The sequence below is a fragment of the Nycticebus coucang genome, chromosome 9, assembly GCF_027406575.1.
Source record: "Nycticebus coucang isolate mNycCou1 chromosome 9, mNycCou1.pri, whole genome shotgun sequence".
Lineage (NCBI taxonomy): Eukaryota > Metazoa > Chordata > Mammalia > Primates > Lorisidae > Nycticebus > Nycticebus coucang.
Window position 1 is genome coordinate 84,044,870 of NC_069788.1, and position 24,746 is coordinate 84,069,615.

A 24,746-nucleotide genomic window follows, 5' to 3' on the forward strand; every position below is an offset into this window, starting at 1 on the left:
TGCATGCTACAGCAGGGATGAACTTTGAAAACAATTATGCTAAGTGAGAGACGAGAACAGCAAAAGACCACATACTGCATGATTTCTTTTATAAAAAACGCCCAAGGTAGGTAAAACATGGAGACATGAAATAGATTAGCAGCTGCCAGAGCTTAGAAGGAGGGAGCAACTGGAAATGACTGCTAATGGGTCAGGGGTTTCCTGTAGAGTGATAAAACTCTTTTACAATTAGATGGCGGTGCTGCTTTTACAACTCTGTGAATATACTAAAAATTTATGAATCATATACCTTAAAAGAGTAAATTTTATGGTACGTGAATTATATTTCAATAAAACTGCTATTAAAAAGTCATTTATTGAACAATTAGGGAAATCCTGAATGCTGACTTGATATCAGATGATATTAAGGAATTATTATCAATTTTTAACAGTAATAATGGTATTATAGGCTTTTTTTATTTCTTTGAGACAGTCTCACCATGTCACCCTTGGTAGAGTACCGAGGCATCACAGCTCACAGCCACCTCAAACTTTTGGGCTTAAGCGATTCTCTTGCCTCAGCTGCCCAAGCAGCTGGGACTACAGGCACCTACCACAATGCCCGGCTATTTTCTTTGTTGTAGTTGTCATTGTTGTTTGGCAGGCCCAGACTGGGTTCGAACCCACCAGCTCCTGGGGTATGTGGCTGGCGCCCTAGCTGCTGAGCTACAGGTGCTGAACCTAGGCTTTTAAAATTTTTTTTGAGACAGAGTCTCACTTTGTTGCACCCCCCCCCCACTCCACCCTACCCACCCCCCACCCCCTGTAGAGTGCTGTGGTGTCACAGCTCACATCAACCTCCAACTCTTGCGCTCAAGCAATTCTCTTGTTTCAGCCTCCCGAGTAGCTGGGAAAACAGGCGCCCGCCACAACACCCAGTTATTTTTAGAAACAGGTCTTGCTCTTGCTTAGGCTAGTCTTGAACTTGTGAGATGAGGCGATCCACCCACGTCGGCCTCCCAGAATGCTAGGATTACAGGCGGGAGCTACCGTGCCCGGCCCAGTATTATAGACTTTAAAAAATAGTCTTTATATCTTAAATATACTAGCATATTCATGGATAATTGAAGGCGGGTCACAGGTACTTTCTTTCCTGTTTTGTATACATTTGAACATTTTCATAATACATAGCTTAAAAGGTGTTTCTTAATCCCTAAAAAACTAAAAACGTCTACTTTTTCTATTAGTCATCACAGAATACCTATCTAAACTAGATAAGACAACTAATAAGAAAAACTGAAGAAACTATAGTGCGTTGTATTAAAAGAGCAAGAGACAAAAGTTTTTTTTCCCCTGTAATTTGCCAAATGTATACAGAGAAAGTGCAATGGACAAGAGAAAGAGAAAAAAGCCATTTACTGCCTAATTTTGGTTAACCAGGATAAGAACTAAGTTAATTATTCATTAATTTCATTGAAAAAATTTAAATTTGTCTGGCTGAGTGAGGTGGCTCACGCCTATAATACCAGCACTCTGGAAGGCCAAGGCAGGTAGATTGCTTGAGCTCAGGAGTTCGGCACCAGCCTGAACAAGAATCAGACCCTGTCTCTCTTAAAAATAGAAAAATTAGCCAGCATTGTGACAGTTGCCTGTGGTCCCAGCTACTTGGGAGGCTGAGGCAAGAACATCTCAAGCCCAAGAGTTTGAGATTGCTGTGAGCTATGATGCTACAGCACTCTACCCAAGGTGACAGAGTAAGACCCTGTGTTTCAAGAAAAAAAAAATTTTTTTTAATTTGTTAGTTGCACCTATCTAATAAAATTTGGAAGAGACCGCAACATAACATTTTAAACAATGATGTACTGAATATGATCTATTGTATTTGGAACACTCTGCAAATCAAATTAAACCTTTCAAAAAGAGGCTTTTCAAGCCATACAGTTATTCATTTCTTAAATATTTGGTTTGATTTGAATAATGCTAATGTAAGTAAGATTGCTAGGAGGAATGCAGTGAAACAACATGGATGACAGAAGAACACGTGTTCAGCTAGGCCTTGGGTCCAGTCCTAGAACTCTCCCTAGCTAGCTGTGCATCCTGGGGAAAATCATTCAACTTCCTTGAGGCTACATTCTCATCTGTAAAATGGGCATAATAATGACTGTCTCCTAAAATTGTGGAGAGGTGAAATGAAGTAATATATCCAAAACATCTATTGGAAAGTCCAGCACTTAGTCAACCAATAAATGGTAGCTATAACCAGTACTTTAAACATTAGTGTTAAGTAGTGCTAATTAGCTAATGTAGCTAATGCTAATGTAATCCTCTGAATCCTAACAGAGGCTCTGTCATCTGCTTTTAACAAGGTGGCAGAGGCTAAGTTCTGAGGCTAGAGGGTTTCATCTTGGAATAGCAGGACTGACTTGTATATTAACCTCTCTAACAGAAGTCTTTTGGTTATATTTAATAATTCCATATCTATTAATTTATGATTCCACTAGTTGATATAAAGTTTGCAAATGGCAAATTAAAGTGTTTTAACAGGTAAGCTTCCTAACTACAGTTTGAACTAACAAGCAAAATTTAAAATGTAGAATAACTACTTGCTGGCTAAGGCATAACAAACTCCAGATATGGGGAAAAATGACCATGTTATCAACCTATATTTACACTTAAAACACTAGCACTGAAATGGAAATCAGTGTGTGTAAACCATGGGTCTACTATTAATTGTACTTCAAACCATGATTCCTTATCTTCTTGAAAACATATGTGAGTGAACCCCAGTCGCCTGACACGTGCCAGGAGTCCTTCAGATTCATGGTGGGAAAGAAGCAATTTTTAAAACATAAATTTCGCCTGAGAAAGTGTACAGACTTAAAAATCAATGAGGCAAAATAAACTTTGTTTCAGCAAGTTGTGAAAAAAAATAAATAAATAAAAAATAAAACATAAATTTCTTCTGCTTAACAAGAAATACATACTACAGAACATTTAAAAACAAATGAAAAGTATAAAAAAGAAAAAAATACCTAATGCTACTACTCAGAAGAAAGCCCATGAAAACTTCAGGTATACAGTAATTCATTCTAGTCTTCTTTGCATAAATTTTGTCTACATAGTTGAAATGATGTATTCTATATAATTTGACAGCCTGCTTTCGACTCTTAATGTAATGCATAAACATTTTTCCTCTTGTTACCAATAACACATTTTTTTTTTTTTTTTTTTTGGAAACCAAGTCCTACTCTGTTGCCCAGGCTAGAGTGCCATGGTGTCATCATAGCTCATAGCAACCTCACACTCCTGGGCTCAAGCGATCCTTTTGAGTCAGTCTCCCAGGTAACTGGGATTACAAGTGCCCGCTAGAATGCCTGGCTAATTTTTCTATTTTTAGTAGAGCCAGGGTCTCACTCTTGTTCAGGCTGGTCTTGAGCTCCTGAGCTCAAGGGATCCTCTTGAGTGCTAGGATTATAGGCTAAGCCACCATGCCCCGCAACACAAATCTTTTTAAAGACTATGCAGCATTTAATCATATGGAGGCACCATAATTTCCTGGCCAGGCCCCTTCTGATTTCTCTTCCCTTACTGTTTCCTATACAATTTTTCTACATTGTATTAATATCTAACACTATAATGAACTCCTTTATTAATCAGCTATTTTTCCATTCACTGCAATATGCTAGCAGTGAGTAGTGGCCCACTCTAACTACAACTATGCAAAAGCTTTAACAACAGCAGGAATTTTAAGAAAATATGTCTCCATAAGCCTTTTGAGTCTCTCTTCTTCAGTATATGGTAATCCAAGCTCAGCAAAATAGAAATATTCCAAATCATTCTATCGGAAAGTAAATCCAACATGCACAAAGCGAAATTTGCAGGGTGAGGTTGTCCACAGTGAGGAGGTAGGACATAGAAACTCATTCTTAATATTTTAAAAAATACCAAAGGAAAAGGAGAAAGCAAAGTTTGGGGGCTTATGTAGAGACTGAGTAAAGTCTAAGTCCAGGCAGTAGCCCCTGGGTAAAGAGTTGGATAATGGATTCAAACAGGCCAATCTCAGGGACAGGAACACATTGCCAAAAAAAAAGCAGGGTCCGCAAAATAGATCCCATTATACTATAAGTCTCAGGAAGCCCAGCATGTTACAGAGTGGTCTACAATCTTTCCATGTCTCAGAGAGCCCTGAACTCAGTCGGTTAGTGAATTGTTCTCACGAAACTGCAGTTCTCGTTGTTATACTAGTCAAGTCATATGAAGAATTGTGAAGTCAGTGAAAGCTCAGAGGTCATGACAACTTTCTTCAAATAAGTGATGTACTGCTATGGAAAGGAACTGGAATTATTATCTTTGGCCTCAGAGGCCGTAATAAGGATATCGAGTGTCAACTGCAGTCTAACAATTAGGGACAACCATAGCACCAAGTCACAAACTCATCATGTACTTTCTTTCAGCCGAACCATACGGAGCACTTGGAGGGCTCACTGCCTTTCAAGGCAGCCTGTTTGTTCGTGACACAGCCTTCTCTGTCACGGGCAAACAGCGCAAAGCTATACATGTGAAAGTCAAAAGACTGAGCCCTAAGTTTCTGAAAACTAACTGTGGGGGGTGAGGGGGAAGTCACTTAATATTTAAAAAGAAGAGTATCATGTGTTCAGGCTACTTCAAGTGTAGATTAGGATGGCCAGCCAAAATGTTGTGAAATTACAACAATATAATAATAATAATAATATCATCATCATCATCATCATCATGAGGCCACTTAAGGAAAAGGAGTTTTGCCTAAAAGATCATCATCATCATCATCATCATGAGGCCACTTAAGGAAAAGGAGTTTTGCCTAAAAGATCTCCCAGTCCAGCCATGACTACGGAGTGCCAGCTAACCACAGTCACAGCAATCAGAACCAACACAGCAATTCTGAGAGAAAGCAGCAGCCCAGAGCTGCTGATGCCAATTTCTCTCCCTCCTCCTCTCTGTTCTCTGTCCTCTAACTAGCTGCAAAGAACACAGGGAAGCCATGGCCACTTCTATTCAGAGGATACCACTCACTCACCTGCTTTCTTGTAAATCTTTTTTTCTATTTCTTGGTGTGACCTTCTGGCTATCATAATTTGATTTATTTTCATTTATGAAAAGAGTGTTATAAGAAAATACTGGATAACTGTGAAAAAATTCATTTCTCTTAGCAGTTTTATAAACTTCACTCTTAACCAAGAGAATAAAACTCCTGGGCAAGCTCTTTATATTATTTTTTCCCCTAATTTTCTAAAGATAAAGGTGTTTTAGAAGCCTGAAGTTTTATATAAAGCAACTATTTCACATGTGCCCTTTAGGATACAGTAGTCATCAGATTTATTTTGGGAAGGCTGAGTAGGTCAAGAATACCTAAAATAACCTGCTTTCTATTTAAAATACCCTAATCGCTTTGTAACAAAGGAGAAAAAGATTACTTAAAAGGATTATTCAGAATGTAGACATCAGTCCAGCATGGGTATCTATCTCACATGGAGCTGGTGACAACTATGCAGAAGGACAAAGAAATAGACTTCTTCCCACAGACTTGTGAAAATGTAGCCAAGTACTTGAGAAAAAATTAAAAGATGCAGTCCTTTCTCCTAACTCCAAGGAGAATATCCTAACTGTGAAATACTTTGTTAAATCCAAATAAACAATGAAAGGTATTTTTAAAGAGACATTTACATGTCATAATCTCAAAATGTAACCAAAGGAATTTTACAGCCAAGATGAAGTCTCTTTTCTAAAGAGAGCAACAAAGAAAAGTGCTTTTGGCAAAAGATGCACACCACAGCACCAACAAGTGGGTCAGAAACTTTTGTGAGGTGTTTCATTTCCAAAATTTTAAGAAAGAGGATCAACTACAAAGTTACTTAACACAGATATTGCTTTTTTGTGTTTCATTCCCAGAAGACACAGGGACATAAAATGTTGAGCTCAATTTGCCTGAAACCCACTAGGTATAGATCTCTGTGGCAGGTTACGTCCTCATGGACAGCAGAGGAGATTCACAATGAACGAGAGGTTTTGCACAGGAGGACCATACTTACCAGCTACAAGAGGGGAAAAGTCAGTGGTAACTTCAGGATTATGAGCTTCTCCAAGAAGGCCCACCACCTCTGTGCCCCAGTTCTACACTCAGAGCCTCACATGTAGCATATCATTATCTGTTGCTATACAAAACTGAGTGACAGAACACACTGAGTTCTGTCATGAGAGTTTTCAAAGAAGGTTCTAGGAGGAACAGCCTCCAAAAAGAGCCCAAAGGATGGTGGTTCTTTTTGCAGGCTCCTCTGTCTCAGGAATCTTGATAAACAATTGTTCTCAACAGTTCCCTTTGGACAGTTCCTTCATTCCTCGATTCAGTAAGCACTAATGATCACCTACACGTGTATACCACTGGGCTATAACTCACCCATATCAAGTCAGAATACATTATCACACTTTGTGTGATTATTTTGACGGTCTTGATTGTTTTATTGTTGGTCTAAGTTTTGATTCTCTGTCAATATGCAAGAGTACTATGCATTTGCTAGAGCAAGAATCTTCCATGAGACCAATTCTACTATTGTTCCTGTAGAAGGACAACACCCACCTTTGGTAGGTCCTTTCCTGTTAAGCATGGCCTGCTGTTCCTCAGTAATATTCAGCCGCCGAACCACATCGGCTAGAGCTGATTTGAGCAGCTGGATGTCATCTTCTTGCATCTGGACTCGCTGCTCCAGTGAGGCAATGCGGTCTGTTACCTCCATGCTACTTGCAGCAGAAGCGCTGTCATCTAGACCAAAGGAAAAGATCAAGTGAGTTTTAAATGCTCCCCAGAGAAATAAGATCTATAAACATAGCATATTGCTTTAACATAATAAAATTTACAAATTGAAGACCACTGTTCTTATGTGAAATCTTTTGCTACGGAGAACTACAACTCAACATTCTATTATAGTCTTTTCATTTTGCACATTTGTGCTTTCCACTTGTAAACTGTGGTCTTAATTTGCATTATATTATTCCACATGCAGGCCAACTTGTTTTCTATGATATCAGAGAACGTCAGAGACAGAAGAGAGATTAGAATGTCAGTGTCAACTTCCCAGAGATTGCAGAAATCCATTCTGCAGGGCCTTCTAGTTTCTGTTGCCAACGATGCTAGTTGACAGGTCATATAGTCACAAGGCCACACTATCCATCAATCAAAGTTTTTAAGGACAAAGCAGCATGAGCGGTCAGATCTGTTCACTAACCTGTGCTTATAGCTATGGCAATCATATTTTCTTATGCAGAATCACAGCTCCCAACTCCTTTTTAGGGTCTATGAGGCTCTCAATGATTGTCCCCGCCTCCCTAGCCTCATTTCAAACCATGCTTTCTTCCCTTCACTGTGCTCACCAGCACCTCTCTTCCACTTTACGGTTTTTGTATCTGCTATTGCCTTTGCTTAATCATTTCTCAGCCAGCTTTTTATATGACCAAATTTGTCTTGTTCTTTAGGTCTTGACTCAAATAGGAGTTCTTTTTGAAGAACTTTCCTAAAAGCTTTATCTAAAGTTGTTGATTCTATCTTATCAATCTTTTTTATTTCACAGCCTGTACTATAAACTATAATCATCTTCTTGGTTTATGTTTATCTCTCTCAAATGAAATGTAAGCATCCTGGAGTCACTTCTCCTTCCAGGCATGGCAGACCCTACCAGGCAGCATCTCCTATGCCAAAATAATTAGTAAGCCTAGAAATGAGACAAAAACCAACTCCCTGAAGGTACTAGAGAATAAACTGAAGCATGAAGACTTTAGTGTGGAGCTTCCACCTCGGTTCTGTGCTCAGGCTCTGGTGGGGAGCTCATGCTCAGGCTCTGGTGGGGAGCTCATCTGTGGGCTTGAGCAAGACCTTCCACTAGGGCTCTGGCGGGAGCTCATGCTGGGGCTCTAGTGGGAGCTTATACTCAGACTGATAGGGAGTTCATACTTGGGCTCTGGTGAGCTCACACTTGGGCTCTGCTAGGACCTCGTACTCAGCCTAGGGGGAGAGCTCATATTCACTTGGAAGAGGACAGACAGGGAACTAGACAGGTAAATTCTCTTTTTTCATGGTTTTTAGCCTGGGGCTAAGTGATGGACAAGATAGTGTAGGATACAAGTGAGGAACCTTGAAGGCTTTTTGTCTTAAGACACTAAATAAAGTCAAGTCAGGCAATTAAATGGTGAAGAGAGTAGGAAAATCCTGAAGGGAAAAAGCGAGAGAGGGTTCTCCAAACTCTGTCTACGCATGTCTCTGAATGGCCCATGAATCATACATGCACGGAACAGACTTACGCACCCTAGCTAAATACAAAAGATAAGAAGTGAGATTGGAGCTGCTGACCAAGAAACAAAGTTTGCAATTCAAGCCCAGCCAAGAACAGCCCTTAACAAAACAAAAGAAACAACTCTCATCAGAGAAAAATAACAGAATATACAATCTCCACAACTTAACATTATGTCCAGTATACAATTAAAAATTACTCAGCATACGAAGAATCAAGAAATAAAACACATTTTCAAATGAAAATTGAGTCTAACTTGAAAATGAACTAAATATTGGAACAAAGAAGGAATTTAAAATGGATATTACAATTACCCTCAATAAATAAACATTTCTTCAATGAATGAAAATTTCAATAGAGAAGAGAGAAATTAGTCTTCCTATGTTTTGTGCATTTGGCTAAGTCCATTCAGTGAATTTTTATTACAGAAATTATAGTTTTTAGTTTTAGAACTTATTAATTTGTCACCCTTGGTAGCTTACAGCAACCTCAAACTTTTGGGCTCAAACAAGTCTCTTGTCTCTGCCTCCCAAGTAGGTGGGACTACAGGTGCCTGTCATAATGCCTGGCTATTTTTAGAGACAAGGTCTCAGGCGCAGGCTGGTCTTGAACCTGTGAGCTCAGGCAATCCATTCACCTCCGCCTCCCATAGTGCTGGAATTACAGGTGTGAGCCACTGCACCTGGCTTCCTCTGAGACTTCTCATCATAAATCATGGAAACCAGAAGACAGTAAAACAATATTTTAAGTACTGAATGAGAAAAAATTTAACCCAGAATTCTATATCCAGCAAAATATCTTCCAAGAATGAAAAGAAAAATAAAGATATTTTCAGAGCAACAAAAACTGAAATAATTCATCACCTGAAGATCTGTACTAAAGAAAAACTGTATAAGATGTAAGCTCAGACCCTCAAAATAAAAAATGAAGAGGATTAGAAATAATAAATATCTGAAGAAATTCAAAGACTGATTTTTTTTTCTTTTTGCCTTTTCCTCTTACTGTTCTTATAAACCTTTTAACTATTTAAGAAAAAAATGATAATATTACTTTATGAGGCTTATAATGTATGAATAGGTAATACATACGACTACCATAATACAAAAGATGGGATAAATATGGCTCTATAAGGATACAAGAAGTATACATTAACTAGTTATTATTTATTTTTTTAATTGACAAAAATATATGTGGGGGTGGCAAAGAAATATATATATATTTTAAGAGATGTTACTTATGTATAACCTTTCAAAGTTGCATAGAATTATGATAGCAAGGTGTAGTATGACTGCTCTACACTTCTGTGCCTCACCAGCAGTAGGAAATCAATAAATATTTGGTAAATTAATGAATAAATAGGTAAACTTCATATCCTATGAAGTATTAATACTTGCCTATGTACATCTAAAACAACTAAGCTCCTCTGAAGAAAACATTGTGTAAGTCTTTTAAAATATACATCCTTGGCATAACTCTATAAAGAAATCAAACTGTGAAACAAGAACAACTTGTAAATATTCTTTTCTCACATTCCTATCCTCCTAGTACAAAAAGCACAATGCTTTATGCTCCTAATGCAGGATCCATATTGTTTGTTAGGAGTACTGATCGGTATGTGTATAAATCTTTTTTGTCTCTCCTTGTTGACTGAGACATACAAAGAACTTTTAAAATTCAACAGTGAGAAAAAAAATAGGCAAAAGACTTGAATAGACACTTCACCAAAGAGATGACACAGATGATAAACAGGCACATAAAAAGTGGCTCAGCATCATTAGTCATTATGGAAATGCAAATTAAAACCACAGTGAGATACCACTACACACCTATCACGATGGTTAAAATAAAAATCGCTGACAAAACCAAGTACAGTGAAATTATGGAGCAAATGAAAACCTTCTTCATTACTGGTGAGCATACAAACCCCTCTGGAAAACAGCTTAGCATTTTCTTATAAAATTAAACATACACTTCTCACATGACCTACAATTCTTAGGTACTTCCTCTAGAGAAATGAACACACAGTCATACAAAAACCTGTATACCAATGTTTACAGTGGCTCTATTCAGACTTGGTAAAAAGAATTAGCCCCCAAATCCTTGAACTGGTTTAGATAAACTGTGGTCCATCCATACAATGAAATAGTACTTAGTAATAAAAAGGAATGAACAACAGATACAGAAAGCAACTTGGATGAGTCTCAAAGGTGTTACACTGACTGAAGGAAGGCAGTCTCAGAGGGTGACACACTGTATGATTCCATTTATATAATATTCTCCAAGAAACAAAATTATAGTGACAGAGAACAGATCAGTGGTTGCTAAGGCCTGGGGTAGGGACACAGCATTAGGGATTTCTGAAGGGTTATAGGAATGTTCTGTATCCTTTAATCTATACTATGTTAAAATACATAAAATCATCTCCAAAATAACAGTTTTGTTGAATGTTAACATATAAAATAACTTTATGAGCATTTAAGTGAGGTAAGTTCTACCTACTGATTTTGCCAATTTGGCAGTTATTATTTTTGCTTGTTGGGATTGGCTGCTATTATACTATGAGATCTCAGCAGAAAAATATTTCAATGAAAATTGAACACCTCTTGCTCATTGGAAAGACACCATCCTTAAGTGCTATATAACTTCTATGAATGGACAGAAGTTCTGTGGGATTTCTCCATTTGTCCTTTGAATGGGAAAGGAGTAAGTACCACTTCATAATATCAAGCCAATAGGAAGAGAGAAATGGGAAACATAAAAAGGTATTTTATATCTGTTTTCCCACTGAGGAGTAAATAAACAGCCTAATGGAATCTTCTAATGTGTGAACAAAAGAAGTAAGAGGCAGATCTGTGTAAGAACTGTCATGGTTGGAACCCAGGTCATCACAGACCTAACTGCAAAGGTTTCCGGCCTCAGAAGGAAGGCAGGAAAGGTTCTAATAAGGGTTCTCCCACAAGACAGAAGACATTCCAGAGCTAAATGAATATGGGAAAGTATCAAAAGAAGCGCGCATATTAGTCTTTAAGAGAATAAACTCTACAGTCAAATCCCAGATCTGCAACTTAAAAGTTATTCTCTATGTGCTTCCATTTCTCTACCTGCAAAATAAAGACAATAGTAGTATCCACTTCAGAGGCATGTTATAACATTAAATGACTTAATATAATCAAAGAGCTTAGAATATATTTTTTGTATATAGTGTATATATAAGTAAACGTACGCTATAATTAAGCTACTGTTATTACCAGAGAAAATTACCAAAGTAAATTCAAGTTCAACACTTCCTTCAAAATTCCTATGGGCTGTGTGAACACTGTTATGCCAATTAGCACTGATTAATTTTAAATTAGTGTGTTATTAATAATTGTTTTTTTAAGTCATGAAAGAATCTGTAGCACAGAATCATACATTTCCACGATCTCTTTGGGTTGTTCATGTAGACAGCAGCTTTTAGAAGGGACACACTCATAACAGCTCTAGTAGTCAGCATAGTAGTGAAGAGGAAAAAGTCAGCCTCTTTCATACATCCTTGCATTTTTGGATCAATGTTACATAACAACATATAATACAAGACTGGCCAGCTCCCTGCAGTTTAAAATAGCATCACCATGGCCTCTGTGGGTGGATGAATAAACAGGAAGGTAGAAGGCAGACATAACTTTAATAAAACTGCATAAGTCAAACTCTTAATTACATTGCCAGATTTATACAGGAAAAAGTTTAGTTTTAATAGATCAACGAAATAATCCCAAACATCTTAATATCTCTCTTCAAATACAAGTGGTTAAAATCTGAAACGTCTTATGGTGCATCTTAGAATGGGTACAGGCGATTGCACTAATGTACACAGCTATGATTTAACAATAAAAAAAAAAAAAAGAAAAAAAAAATCTGAAAGGTCTGATCTGTACCAGACAGCCTCCATTTGTGAGATTTGCTGAAGTTTTCCCCATGACATAATCCTAGTCCTTTCCAAATCCTGCCAGAATCACTGCTTTAACCCGTAATAGATTTTCTTACTTCTGTTTCTGAGGTAATTAATCTCAAGAATACAACTGGGAGACTTCTTGGCAGCAGTGTGCACTAAGTTCTTAACCTTCTTGTATACAGAAAAGACCACAAAATGTTCAAAGGACTTTATACTTCAATTCAGCTGGGGGGGAGGGAAGTGATTAGCATAATGAAAAATAAAACCCAAAGCTTAGTTTAAACAACACAAACCACTTCCAACCTCCAAACATTTCACAGGATTCCATAGCACAAGATAGGAAGTATCTGAATTCTAGCAAAAAAATCTCATTAGGTCTCATTAACCTTAACAAGTTATTTATTTATCTATGGAGGTCATTACAACGATATCAATAGTTGAGCCTTTTAATACTTTTTTCCTCAAAGTTTTCATATTCTTGTCAATTATCACTTCACTTTGCAGTGGTTGAGGGAGGTCTGAAGAAGGCAATATTCTTTATACTTTTACCTCTTAGTTTTTTCAAATTTCTGCATGAACTGGAACTACTGGCTGGGGCTGGCGCACCTGCTTGTTTCCTGATCAACTTATGCATGACTGTGTAACTGTGTACGTGTGGTGAGGTGTCTCTTTACCTCAGTATCGGGTAACCATCTCTCTCAGATAACGATCACGACACACACCCTGACTCTTACAGACATAGGGGCAGACAAGATTTAATCAGAGGGAGAACCACAGTCAAAGTGATGTGAGGCACTTAATGCAGATGCTCCAATTGGCCAACTGCTCTGGGAGCTGCTGTGTATCCTCTGCCAACGGCAGACCTTCTCAGTGCTACAAATTCCAACCTTAAGGCTAAAAACTGGTCTAGAAAAAAGGGTCTAGAAAACTAGTCTGTCAAGCATTACTGGTACTCTCTGGGTCCGGGGCTTTAGAGGTAGCAAGGTACAATGGAGAAAGCACAAATTGGGCAGGATTCAATTCCTGGATCTGTTACTAACTAGCTATGTGACCGTGGGAAATGACTTGACCACCCCAGGCATAACATGGTCCGCCTCCTGACGGTCTTATGGGATAAACGTTAGCAAATATGCAACATCTAATGTGATGCTCGACACAAATAGTACTTTAGTATTACTATAGTCTATTGTGAATAGACAGCAAACACTGACCTTCAGTGAAACCAACAATTAACACAACAGGTATGGAACAAACTCTAAGAATACTGTGCAATGCTTGACCCATTTCTGCCTCTGCAGCATCTCTGGTCAAGCTGAGGAAATGTGACATTACCCTTAAGTACAGCTTGGTATAATATGAGCCCTCTCACCTGGTGGTGCATGATTAGCGAGTGGCAAAAGGATGGGCTAAGCATTACATTCATGGCCCCATCTCTGACTTGACTCTCTTGAGAACCCAGTACTCACTGGCTTCTTTCTGAGTTTCAAGTGATGCCAAGGAGCCCAACAGGCCCTAAGTACTCCTGGTTTCAGTGGCAAAAAGATGACTTTGTACCTCTACCCTTACTAGATCCCCACATATCTATCTATGGTTTTAAGCTAAATTTGTTTTTTTACTGTGAAAAATGGCACAAAGAGTCTTTAGTAACTTGCCTCCTTTATTCTATTTAAAAGAAGAAGGAAGTGTACTTTTTCCTCCATTCATAATTACCTCATTATTTAGAGATGAAAAACAAGCTTTTGACTTTGTAAATCTTCTGGTAATATTATTAACATTGTTGTCTGAATAATGCTCCTAGTTGTCAAGATTAATTTTAAAAGGTTAACTATGAATCTGACTCCTTTATCTTAAGATATCCTTACTCTGTTTTTCAATTATTTAAAATAAGGATAGTAGCAAACTGGTAACAGCTGCCCACCATGTGTCAGAGCCAGTGCCTTGCAATACATTATGTTCAGCCCATACAATACCCCATCACTAAGGTGTTGTCCTTAAAGTCACCAGTGAGGTCACAGAACTTAGGTCTCTGGTCCATCTTGTCCAAGGTCACATAGCCAGAAAGAAGCAAAGCGAGGGCTGCAAGCTGTAAGCCTAGGCTCTTTCTACTATACATGTTCTCCATCCAAATGCCAAGTAAAAGCCAGGCATGGTAGCTCCTGCTTATAATCCCAGTAATTTGGGAGGCCAAGGCAGGAGGATAGCTTGAGGCCAGGAGTTTGGGAACAACCTGGGTAACATATCCTGTCTCCACAAAAAATAAAAAAAAATTAGCCAGGTGTGGTGGCACATGCCTTTAGTCCCAGTGCCTCTGAAACTGAGGCAGGTGGATCACTTGAAACCACTTGAAATTCAAGGATACAGTGAGCTTGGATCACACCACTGCACTCCAGCCTAAGTGACAGAGCAAGACCTTATCTCTAGGGAGGAAGAAAAAAAAGAGCTGACTTTCTATACTACACACTATTTGTAGAACAATTACACTATGCTGTCATACTCTGAGCCATTCTATTAGTATCCAATAGCAAAAGAAATACTACAATGAGTAAGGAGAAGCAATATATCCTTTGTCATTTTAAGGCCTGGATTTCAGGCTATGGTCAAATCCCCAGTCCTGTATCCAGTCCTGGCTAACGGCTCCAGCTTTATTTCTATTCTCAGACTTCCAGTTCTCCTTTGACCATCTGGGTTTGTTAGGAACCCTAAGTCCTGCTCATCCTTGGGCTGGACCTGCCAATGCACGAGACCTCTGCCTATGATGTTTATCATTCCATAGAAAATTGCAAGAATCGACCCCACCTCAAAATAAATTTGTCTCAAATGAAGCTCACCAGCTAACATTCAGATCATTGACTGTGAAAGCATTTTACAACAGCTCTTGACTGCCAATTAATTAAGAGAACATCAGCAGAGCCTCTTGAATCTGGAAAGAAATGGTATAAAGATCTTTAACAAATCTCAGGCTGTGTAATGGTGATGAAGAAGACTGGAGAAAATATACAAGATCACCCCATGACGCCAGATGTGACTCTGTTTAACTTAGATGATGTGGCGTTTAAAGCTAACAAACTTTCAGTTCAACTCAGCAAAATCTTACTGAGAGTCCTTCTGGGCTAGACCTAGGGCACTATGTCTAGCAAGAAGACATTGGCCAATGAATAACCACAATGGAAATACAGGAGCTCATAGGAAAAAGCAAATAACCAGTCCCCATCCCACCCCAACGCTCCCATGCCAAAATCACAAGGACCAGACAAACAGAGATCAAAACACAGGTGAGTAAAGCAAACTGATACTTATCAGCAAACCGATCGAAACAAACAGAACTTCAGGCCGATTTACTAGGTTTCAGGTAATGAATTATAGCTGAAAACAAAAAAGGAAGAATAAGAACAATCATCTATAGAAAGACCAGCCATGAAATTCTCCAATTGAGTATTTAGGATATTTGTTATCCACTTTATCTTGAACTAGAATGTACTCTCATTATTTCAGCTAACCACAATTATTGAGCCAAAAAGAACTTCCCGTGGAGCCCTGGGGGTCCTTGAAATCTGTGGAGTTCACTACATACAACAAACAACACGCACACATGAGCAGACAGGCGCACACACGCACACCCCTATCTTTGCAGAAGTAATCTTGTTTCTGTCAGAAACTAAAAACCCTGGGCGCTTCAAGGTTATTAATTTTTCCCTCCACTTTATAGTTATAAAGCAAACAAGAGAACCTGCAGCTGAGCAGAAAATAAACTCCTGACAATATGTGCAGAAATGTGCTTTAGGACTTGGCCTTTTGCTGTATAGCTCAGCAGCACCAGGGCACTGAGACTAAGGGTAGGGACGGCCCATCAGGGATGGCCCGTGCAGGCTCTGGGACAGCTGGGATGACAGGAAAAAAAGACTACAGCTTTCTAACACTGTTCCCCACAAGTCATACCATAAAAGGAAAGATTAAAATTATGGAAGTGGGGAAGGAGAGAGCATACAAAATGCGCATATAGGTAAAACCTGAAAAGGATCTGAAACTGTTAAGTCTAAATTTTTATTTTACATTGCACTATTCTACTTTTATGCCTGTCGTACACTTCATAAACTGACTTAACAAAAAGTATCTAAAAGTAAAGTTTTGACAATTTTTTATTTGAAACCAGGTTTTAAAATCTTTCAGCAGAAAAAAGAAAATAAAAGCTATTCTCATCTTGACTTTTTTCTATTAACTTCCATTAGTATAATTTTGTTTGTATTTAAATTACTATATGGTTACAATATCCATAAAACTAGTTGTCTTCTAGACTTAATAGTTTTGATTAGCTTTGGACAACATTCCCTTCCATGAGAGCCTGTCCTTTAATGGTTAAGAAAACCAAAAAAGCTGGCGTGGATATGGAGAGAAGGGAACACTTTTACACTGCTGGTGGGACTGCAAACTAGTACAACCTTTCTGGAAGGAAGTATGGAGAAACCTCAAAGCACTCAAGCTAGACCTCCCATTTGATCCTGCAATCCCATTACTGGGCATCTACCCAGAAGGAAAAAAATCCTTTTATCATAAGGACACTTGTACTAGACTGTTCATTGCAGCTCAATTTACAATTGCCAAAATGTGGAAACAGCCTAAATGCCCACCAACCCAGGAATGGATTAACAAACTGTGGTATATGTATACCATGGAATACTATTCAGCCATTTAAAAAAATGGAGACTTTACATCCTTCGTATTAACCTGGATGGAAGTGGAAGACATTATTCTTAGTAAAGCATCACAAGAATGGAGAAGGATGAATCCTATGTACTCAATTTTGATATGAGGACAATTAATGACAATTAAGGTTATGGGGGGGAAGCAGAAAGAGGGACGGAGGGAGAGGGGTGGGGCCTTGGTGTGTGTCACACTTTATGGGGGCAAGACATGATTGCAAGAGGGACTTTACCTAACAATTGCAATCAGTGTAACCTGGCTTATTGTATCCTCAATGAATCCCCAACAATAAAAAGAAAAAAAAAAAAAGAAAACCAGAAAAGCACGGTTTGAATGGCTTAAAACCACCAGCAGGACTAATGTCAGGTTTTCCAAGATTAAATTTTCTAAAACACACTGAAGCTGGCAGTCCTTCTTTGGAATAATACAGTAGATATGTTTGGCTTATGGCTGACGTTTAAGAATGAAAATACCTAGGTGTTTGTTGCGCAACTTATCTTTTAGATTCTAATCAAAAAGTGGAAATACAACATTCTAAGGTAGAATCTAAAGAAAAGTTAGAGTAGTAACCTCCCATCCACATCATCCACATTCTTTTTTGTAATTGTTGTTACTGTAAAACTTTTATTTTAACCCATTTCTATTGACATTCTGTAGCCACTTTTCAAAAAGAGCCATCAACTTCCGTTTCTAGTCAAGCTGGCATAACAAGAACTAGATTTATCATCCCACTGTAAACATCCAAAAGGAACAGACAAAACATATTAGATAATGGCTTTCAAGACATTGGACGTTAGACAGTAGGAGTAGGTGATCACTGGGAGATGCTAAACAAAAGGGGTGCTTGCCCCAGGATGCAGCCTAGAGTTTCCAGTGAGGGAGAACCCAGCTAGAGCCTGGGTTTGCCGCAGTTAAGGAGATGGACCTGGAAGTGCAGGACAGCCAAGATGACCAGGGTTCACAGGGCAAAGTATGGAGAAGAGAGCCCTGCCAATAAGGGGAAACAGCAGAGCTCTGCAGAGAACCTCTCCCCCACCTCCCACCCAAGTCTTGAAGTGACTATTCATCATCACTCACACAGGAGGAAATTACCTAATTATCTGAGGAAAGAGTCATCCTCACAGAATCAGGGAAAACTGCCATCAGAACTTACCCAGGGCTGAGAATAGTCACCATTAGCCAGAGAGGAAAACCTCATTATCCACAGCCTTGCAGAAGATAGAGGCTGTTGCTCTAGACTAACCGCTTCTCTGGTTCCCTCTGACAAGCTGAAGACCCTAAAGCAGTGATCTTTAAGTGGTGTTCTGTGGCATACTGGTGTGCCATGAGAGGATCTTAGATGTGTGGTGAAAAGTATTAAAGATCATTAATTAAATTACTTTTGAAAGAAGTTAAAGCACAGTGAGAGTTTTTGATCAACATAATTTATATGTGCTGTGGAAGTTTAACTATAGGTTCAAGTGTGCTGTGAGATAAAAATGATTGATAAAAATCACTGCCCTAAAGGATCAAAATATTTTCGAGTAACTTAACCACATCCTAGAACAAAGCTCAAAATATTTATAGGAACACAAAAATATTTAGCACCCAATAAGGTAAAATTCACAAAGTCTGGAATCTAATAAAAAAACTACTAGGCATTCACAGAAGCACAAAAATTGACCCATAATAAGAAAAAGAATCAACCAAACAAAAGCAAACCAGAAATAAAGATGACAGAATTAGTAGGCAAGGACAATTAAATAGTTATTGTAACGATATTGTATATGTTCAAGAAGCTAGAGAAAAGGATAAACATGCTAAGTAAAGACACGGAAAACATACATCATCTGAAAAGATTAGTAAATATGAAACAACAGCAACAGAAACTTTCAAAATGAAATACAGAGAGAAATGGGGGGGGTGCAAAGCATCAAGAAGCTTGTAAGATAATAAGCTTGTCAAGTGTCTTAATATCTATGTAACTCGGAAAGAGGAAAGAGGGAAGAACAAAATAATAATAATAGTTGAAAATTTCCTTGGCTCGGTGCCCGTAGCACAGTGGTTATGGTGCCAGCCACATACACTGAAGGTGGCATGTTTGAACCCGGCGTGGGCCAGCTAAACAACAATGACGACTGCAACAAAAAATAGCCAGGTGTTGTGGCAGGTGCCTGTAGTCCCAGCTACTTGGGAGGCTGAGGCAAGAGAATCCCTCAAGCCCAGGACTTCAAGGTTGCTGTGAGCTGTGATGCTATGGCACTCTACCAAGGGCGACATAGTAAGACTCTGTCTCAATTAAAAAAAAAAAAAAGAATAGTTGAAAATTTTCCAAATTTGATAAAAATTATGAAGCCACAGATCAAGAAACTCCATAATCCCAAGCACAAGAAACATGAAAATTACACCAAGGTAGAACAAAGTCACATTGCTTAAAGCCAGTGATAAAGAGAAAATCTGGCAAATAAGGAATATAGGTGAATTTCCTCAAGTTGGTAGAGAATATCTACAAAAATCCTGCAGCTAACATCATACTTCATGGTGAGAAACTGGATGCTGTTGCCCTAAGACTGAGAACAAAGCAAGGATGTGCCCTCTCACCACTCCTATTTAACATCGTATTTCAAGTCACAGCCAGTGAAATAAGACCAGAAAAGGAAGTAAAAGGTATACAGATAAGGAAGGAAGAAATAAAACTGTCTTTGTTTGCAGATGACATTAACATCTATGTAAAAGTTCCCCCCAAATCAACAAAAAAACCCCAGAGTGATTGTGTGATATAAAGTAAGATGCAAAAGTCAACTACTTTCCCACAGACCAATAACTCACAAGGAATGTAAATTAACAACACAACACCACTTACAATAGTACTCAAAACAAAATAATTAGGTCTGACAAAATAAGTGTATGCAGAGAACTATAAAATCACGATGAAAGAAATTAAAGAAGATCTAAAGAAAAAGAGAGAGATTCCATGTTCACAGATTGGAAGGCTCAATACTATTATAATGTCAATTCTTCCCAACTTGATCTATAGGTTCAGTTCAATCCCAATCATAATTCCAGCAAGCTATTTTGTGAATATCAACAAAGAGATTTCTAAAGTTTATACAGAAGAGCAACTAAGCGTGAGAACTGGCACTATCTGATTTCGAGACTTATTATAAAGCTACAATAATCAAGACATAGTGTTGTTGGTAAAAGAACAGATACATAGATCAGTGGAACAGAATAGAGCCCAGAAACAGATCCACACAGATGTAGTCAACAAATCTTTGACAGAGGAGAAAGAGTAGTATTTTCAGCAAATGGTGTTGGAACAAGTGGATATCTATGTGCAAGAAAATGAACTTCAACACAGACTTTACACCTTTCACAAAAATTAACTCAAATTAGATAGAAAGGGAAATTAGAAAGTATTTTGTGTTGAATGAACATAAAAACACAAACAGCATATTAAAATGTGTGGGAAGTAGCTTAGAAGAAAATTTATATCACTAAATACGTATGATAGAAGGAAAAAAGAGGAGGAGAAATGACCTAAACGCTTCCTCCTTAAGAAACCCAAAGGAAGGCCGGGTGCAGTGGCTCACGCCAATATTCTTAGCACTCTGGGAGGCCGAGGCAGGTGGATCACTTGAGCTCAGGAGTTGGAGGTTAGCCTGAGCAAAAGTGAGACCCCGTCTCAACTAAAAATAGAAAAACTAGTCCATGCAGAGGTGCCCGCCTCCCTCAGCTACTTGGGAGGCTGAGGCAAGAGGACTGGCTCAACCCCAAAAGTTTGAAGTTGCTGTTAGCTATGACGCCATGGCACTCTACCGATGGAAGCATTTCACAATGTATATCAAATCAGTACACTGAACCCCCGAAACCCACATTGCAAATATACACAGTTTACATTTATGTACAATGCAGTTTGCATTGTGTACAATGTACACAGTTATGATCTAATAAAAATAAAAAACAAATAAAAAAGAAAAAAGAAACAAAGCAAGCAGAAAATGGAAGCAATGCATATCAGAACAGAAATCAATGATATGGGGAAAAAATAGCAAAATTAATAAAACAAAAAGCTGATTCTTTGAGAAAATAAATAAAATTGACAAACTCATAGTCAAATTGATTAGGAAAAAAGAAAAGAAAGGACACAAAATATCACCATCAGGAATAGGAGGAGTGATATTACAACAGATATGCAGACAATACAAGGATAATGGGAAAAAAAACTTCATGCCAATAAATTTAATAACTTAGATAAAATGCATAAATTCTTTGAAAGAAAAAAACTCATACAAGAAGAAATAGATCATCTAACTCGCCTTATTAAAGGAATTGAGTTTGTAGTTAAAAACCTTTTCATGGATAGCTTCATTGATAACTTCACTGGTAAATTTTTCTAAACATTTCAGGAAGAAATAATACTAATTCTACACCGACTTTTCCAGATAATTGAAGAGAAAGAAATATTTCTCATCTATTGGGACAGAATTACTCTACTATCAAAATCAGACAACTACACTACGAAAAAGAAAATCCTCATAAAAATAAATGCAAAATTTCTTAAAATTTCAATAAATAAAAGTCTGTATAAAAGAGAGCCATCCTGACCTTTTAGTAAGTTTATTGCAGGAATGCAAGATGGGTTTGACATTCAAAAATCAATGCAATCTACATTAACAGACTACAGAAGAAAAACTATGTAACCATATCAATAGATGCAAAACAACCCATTTGATAAAATCCAATATCCATTCCTGATAAAAACTCAGTAAAGTAGGAATAGAAGATGACATCTATAGAACACCAACAAACATACTGTTCAAAATTGTCCTGGAAGTTCTGGTCAGTGTAAAAATAAGAAATATAAGCTATCCACATTGGCAAATAATTAGTAATACTGCCTTTTTTCACAGAAGACATAATTATAAAACTAGAAATGTGATGAAATCCACAAAAAGCTACTAGAACTAAGAAGTGAGTTTATCAAAATTGTAGGACAGATCAAGATACAAAAATCAATTGTATTTATATATACTTGCACCAAACAATTGGAACTATGTATAATATTATAAACAATATGAATTGCTTAGGGATAAGTAAGACAAAGGATGTAAAGATCTATACATTAAAAAGCAACACTGCTTTTACTCTCGGAAAACAATGCTAAGGGAAATCTAAGAAGACCCAAATAAATAGAGAGATATGTTATGTTCCTGGGTTGGAAGATTCATTAGCATTAAAATAACAATTGTCCCGGCTAGGTGCCCATAGCACAGTGGTTACACTGCCAGCCACATACACCAAGGCTGGCAGATTGAAACCCGGGCCGAGCCAGCTAAAACAACAATGACAACGGCAACATAAAACAGCCGGGTGTTGTGGAGGGCGCCTGTAGTCCAGCTACTTGGGAGGGTGAGGCAAGAGAATCACTTAAGCCCAAGAGTTTGAGGTTGCTGTGAGCTGTGACACCATGGTACGGTACTCTACCGAGGGCAACATAGTAAGACTTTGTCTCAAAAAAAAAAAAAAAAAAAAGGGCAGTGCCTGTGGCTGTAGGGTACGGGAAGTGGCAGGTTCAAACCCAGCCAAAAACTGCAAAAAAAAAAAAAAAAAAAAAAAGTCCCTACAGAAAAACTTAATCTATAGATTCAGTGCAATCTCAATCAAAATCCTAGCAGGACTTTTACAGATATTGAAAAACTGATCCTGAAATGTATATAAAAATACAAAGAACCGGTGGATTTCTTCCTGGTTGGAAATCTAACCTCACCTGCACCCCAGGAGGAATAAAGCCATTTTAACTGCAAAAAAAAAAAAATAATAATAATACAAAGAACCTAGGATAGACAAAACAACTCTTGAGAAGGAGCAAAGTTGAAAGACTTACATTACCCAACTCAATTATTATAAAGTTCAGTAATAAAGACAGTGTAATAATGGTGTAAATAAATCAAAGAACAGAATACGGTTAAGAAATAGACCAATACCTTTATAGGCAATTGATTTTTGACAAAGGTACGAAAGTAGTTCAGTGAATAAGAAAATGGATAACATAATTTTTAAAGGGGAAAGGACAGTCTTTTCAATGAATTGTGCTGGAACAATAGCCATACACACACAAATTTCAACCCACACAAATTTCAATCCACATGTTGCCCCATATTACAACAATAACTCAAAATGGATCACAGACCTAAATGTAAGACCTAAAACTATAAAAAAACTTCTAGATAGAAGAAAACTTAGAAAAAAGTCTTTGTGACTTTGGCTAGATAAAGATCTCAGTTATGACAGCAAAACCCCAATCCATAAAATAACTAAATGATAAACTGGAATTTACCAAAATCGAGAACTTCTGCTTTTCAAAAGACACTGTTAACAGAGTGAAAAGAGAAGCCCCATATTTTCGGGGAAAATATTTGCAAAGCAATGCACTTCATGTAAACTCACATGAAGTACTGCTCACAAAACTCAGTAAGAAAATGAATAACATTAAGTTTTAAATGAGGCAAAAAGGTCTGAACCTTATTATGGTTTCACCAAAATAAGATACACACAGATGGCAAATTAGAGAAATACAAATTAGAACTGAAATGAGTTATCACCTAGTATCTGTTAGGTCTGGAAAAAAAAAATAAAGATAGACCATCCCAAGTGTTGGCAAGCATGTGAAGCTGCTCTGATACAAAGCTGTGGGGACATCCAATGGTTCAGCCACTGTCTAATCTAGCCATTCTACTCCTAAGTACGTACCCAAGAGAAATGAAAGCTTACGTCCATACAAAGACATGCATACAAATGTTCAAAGCAGCTGTATTTGTAATAGCCAAAAGCTAAAACCAGCCCAATGTCCACCAACAAGTAAATGGATAAATAAATGGTAGCAGGTCCATACAATGGGATGCTACAATAAAAACATTATTAACATTAATACAAACTATGACAAGTAAGTATGAAATAATCACGCTGGGTGAAAGAAGCCAGAAGATGAGAGTACATACTTTATGGTTCATTTATATTAAGTTACACAAAATGCAAACTAATCAATGGTGACTGGTCAGTGGTTAGAGAGGAGAGGGGGGAGAGGGCTGACAATGGGGCACAAAGAAACTTTGAGGGACAATGAATACCTTCATTATCTTGAAAGAAACTTTGAGGGACAATGAATATCTTCATTATCTTGATTGTGGTCATGGTTTCATGGACAGACACATATGTCAAAACTTATCAATTTGTTATTTAAGTATGTTCAGATCATCCTGTGGCAATGATACCTCAAAAAAAAAGTTTTTAAAGGGAGGAAGCAGCAAAAAAGTACCATTTCAGGAAAAAAAGAAAAGAAAAAAGTATACATTTACTAATAATTCTAGAAAACGTATTAAAATATTAGAAGATATCAAAAATCCTTCCCAGAATGATGTAGGATATTTAAAATAAGAAAATATTAGGTTTGGACAATGAAAAAAAAAAAAAAAAAACATAAATTGAACCTAGGCTTTGGACCTAAACGTTATAGTGGAATTTTCTTCTTAATGAACTTAAAAGAAAGAAAAGAAGAGTAGTTTTATTCAAAGCCAGTACTACTACTTATTCTAGCAGTCAGAGCAAAAGTCCATGTCTCCCATGCCCCACCTCCACCATTTTACCTCTTAGAATGGCTTTTTTAACTCCTCTGGAAAGTCTTCATTACAAATTCCACAAAGGTTGAGAAACCTCTGGCCCACAGTTGCTGATGGCAGCCCCAGAAGCAGCCATGGAGGCCAGTGCTCAGGCCAGAGCCCCTACCAATGCCTTTCCTGGCTGCATCCTCCCCAGGACACTGCCATTATAATTCAGAGAGA

General features: G+C 37.8%; 1 protein-coding gene across 3 annotated transcripts in view; it reads right to left on the bottom strand.

The window, feature by feature from the left end:
- EML1 (EMAP like 1) overlaps positions 1-24,746 on the bottom strand; it is a 196,970-nt gene that overhangs the window by 81,945 nt on the left and 90,279 nt on the right. For all 3 annotated transcript variants that reach the window (XM_053602685.1, XM_053602686.1, XM_053602684.1), the window contains exon 2: positions 6,593-6,775. In XM_053602685.1, coding sequence (XP_053458660.1) covers positions 6,593-6,775 — 183 coding nt within the window. The remainder of the gene's footprint in view (positions 1-6,592; positions 6,776-24,746) is intronic.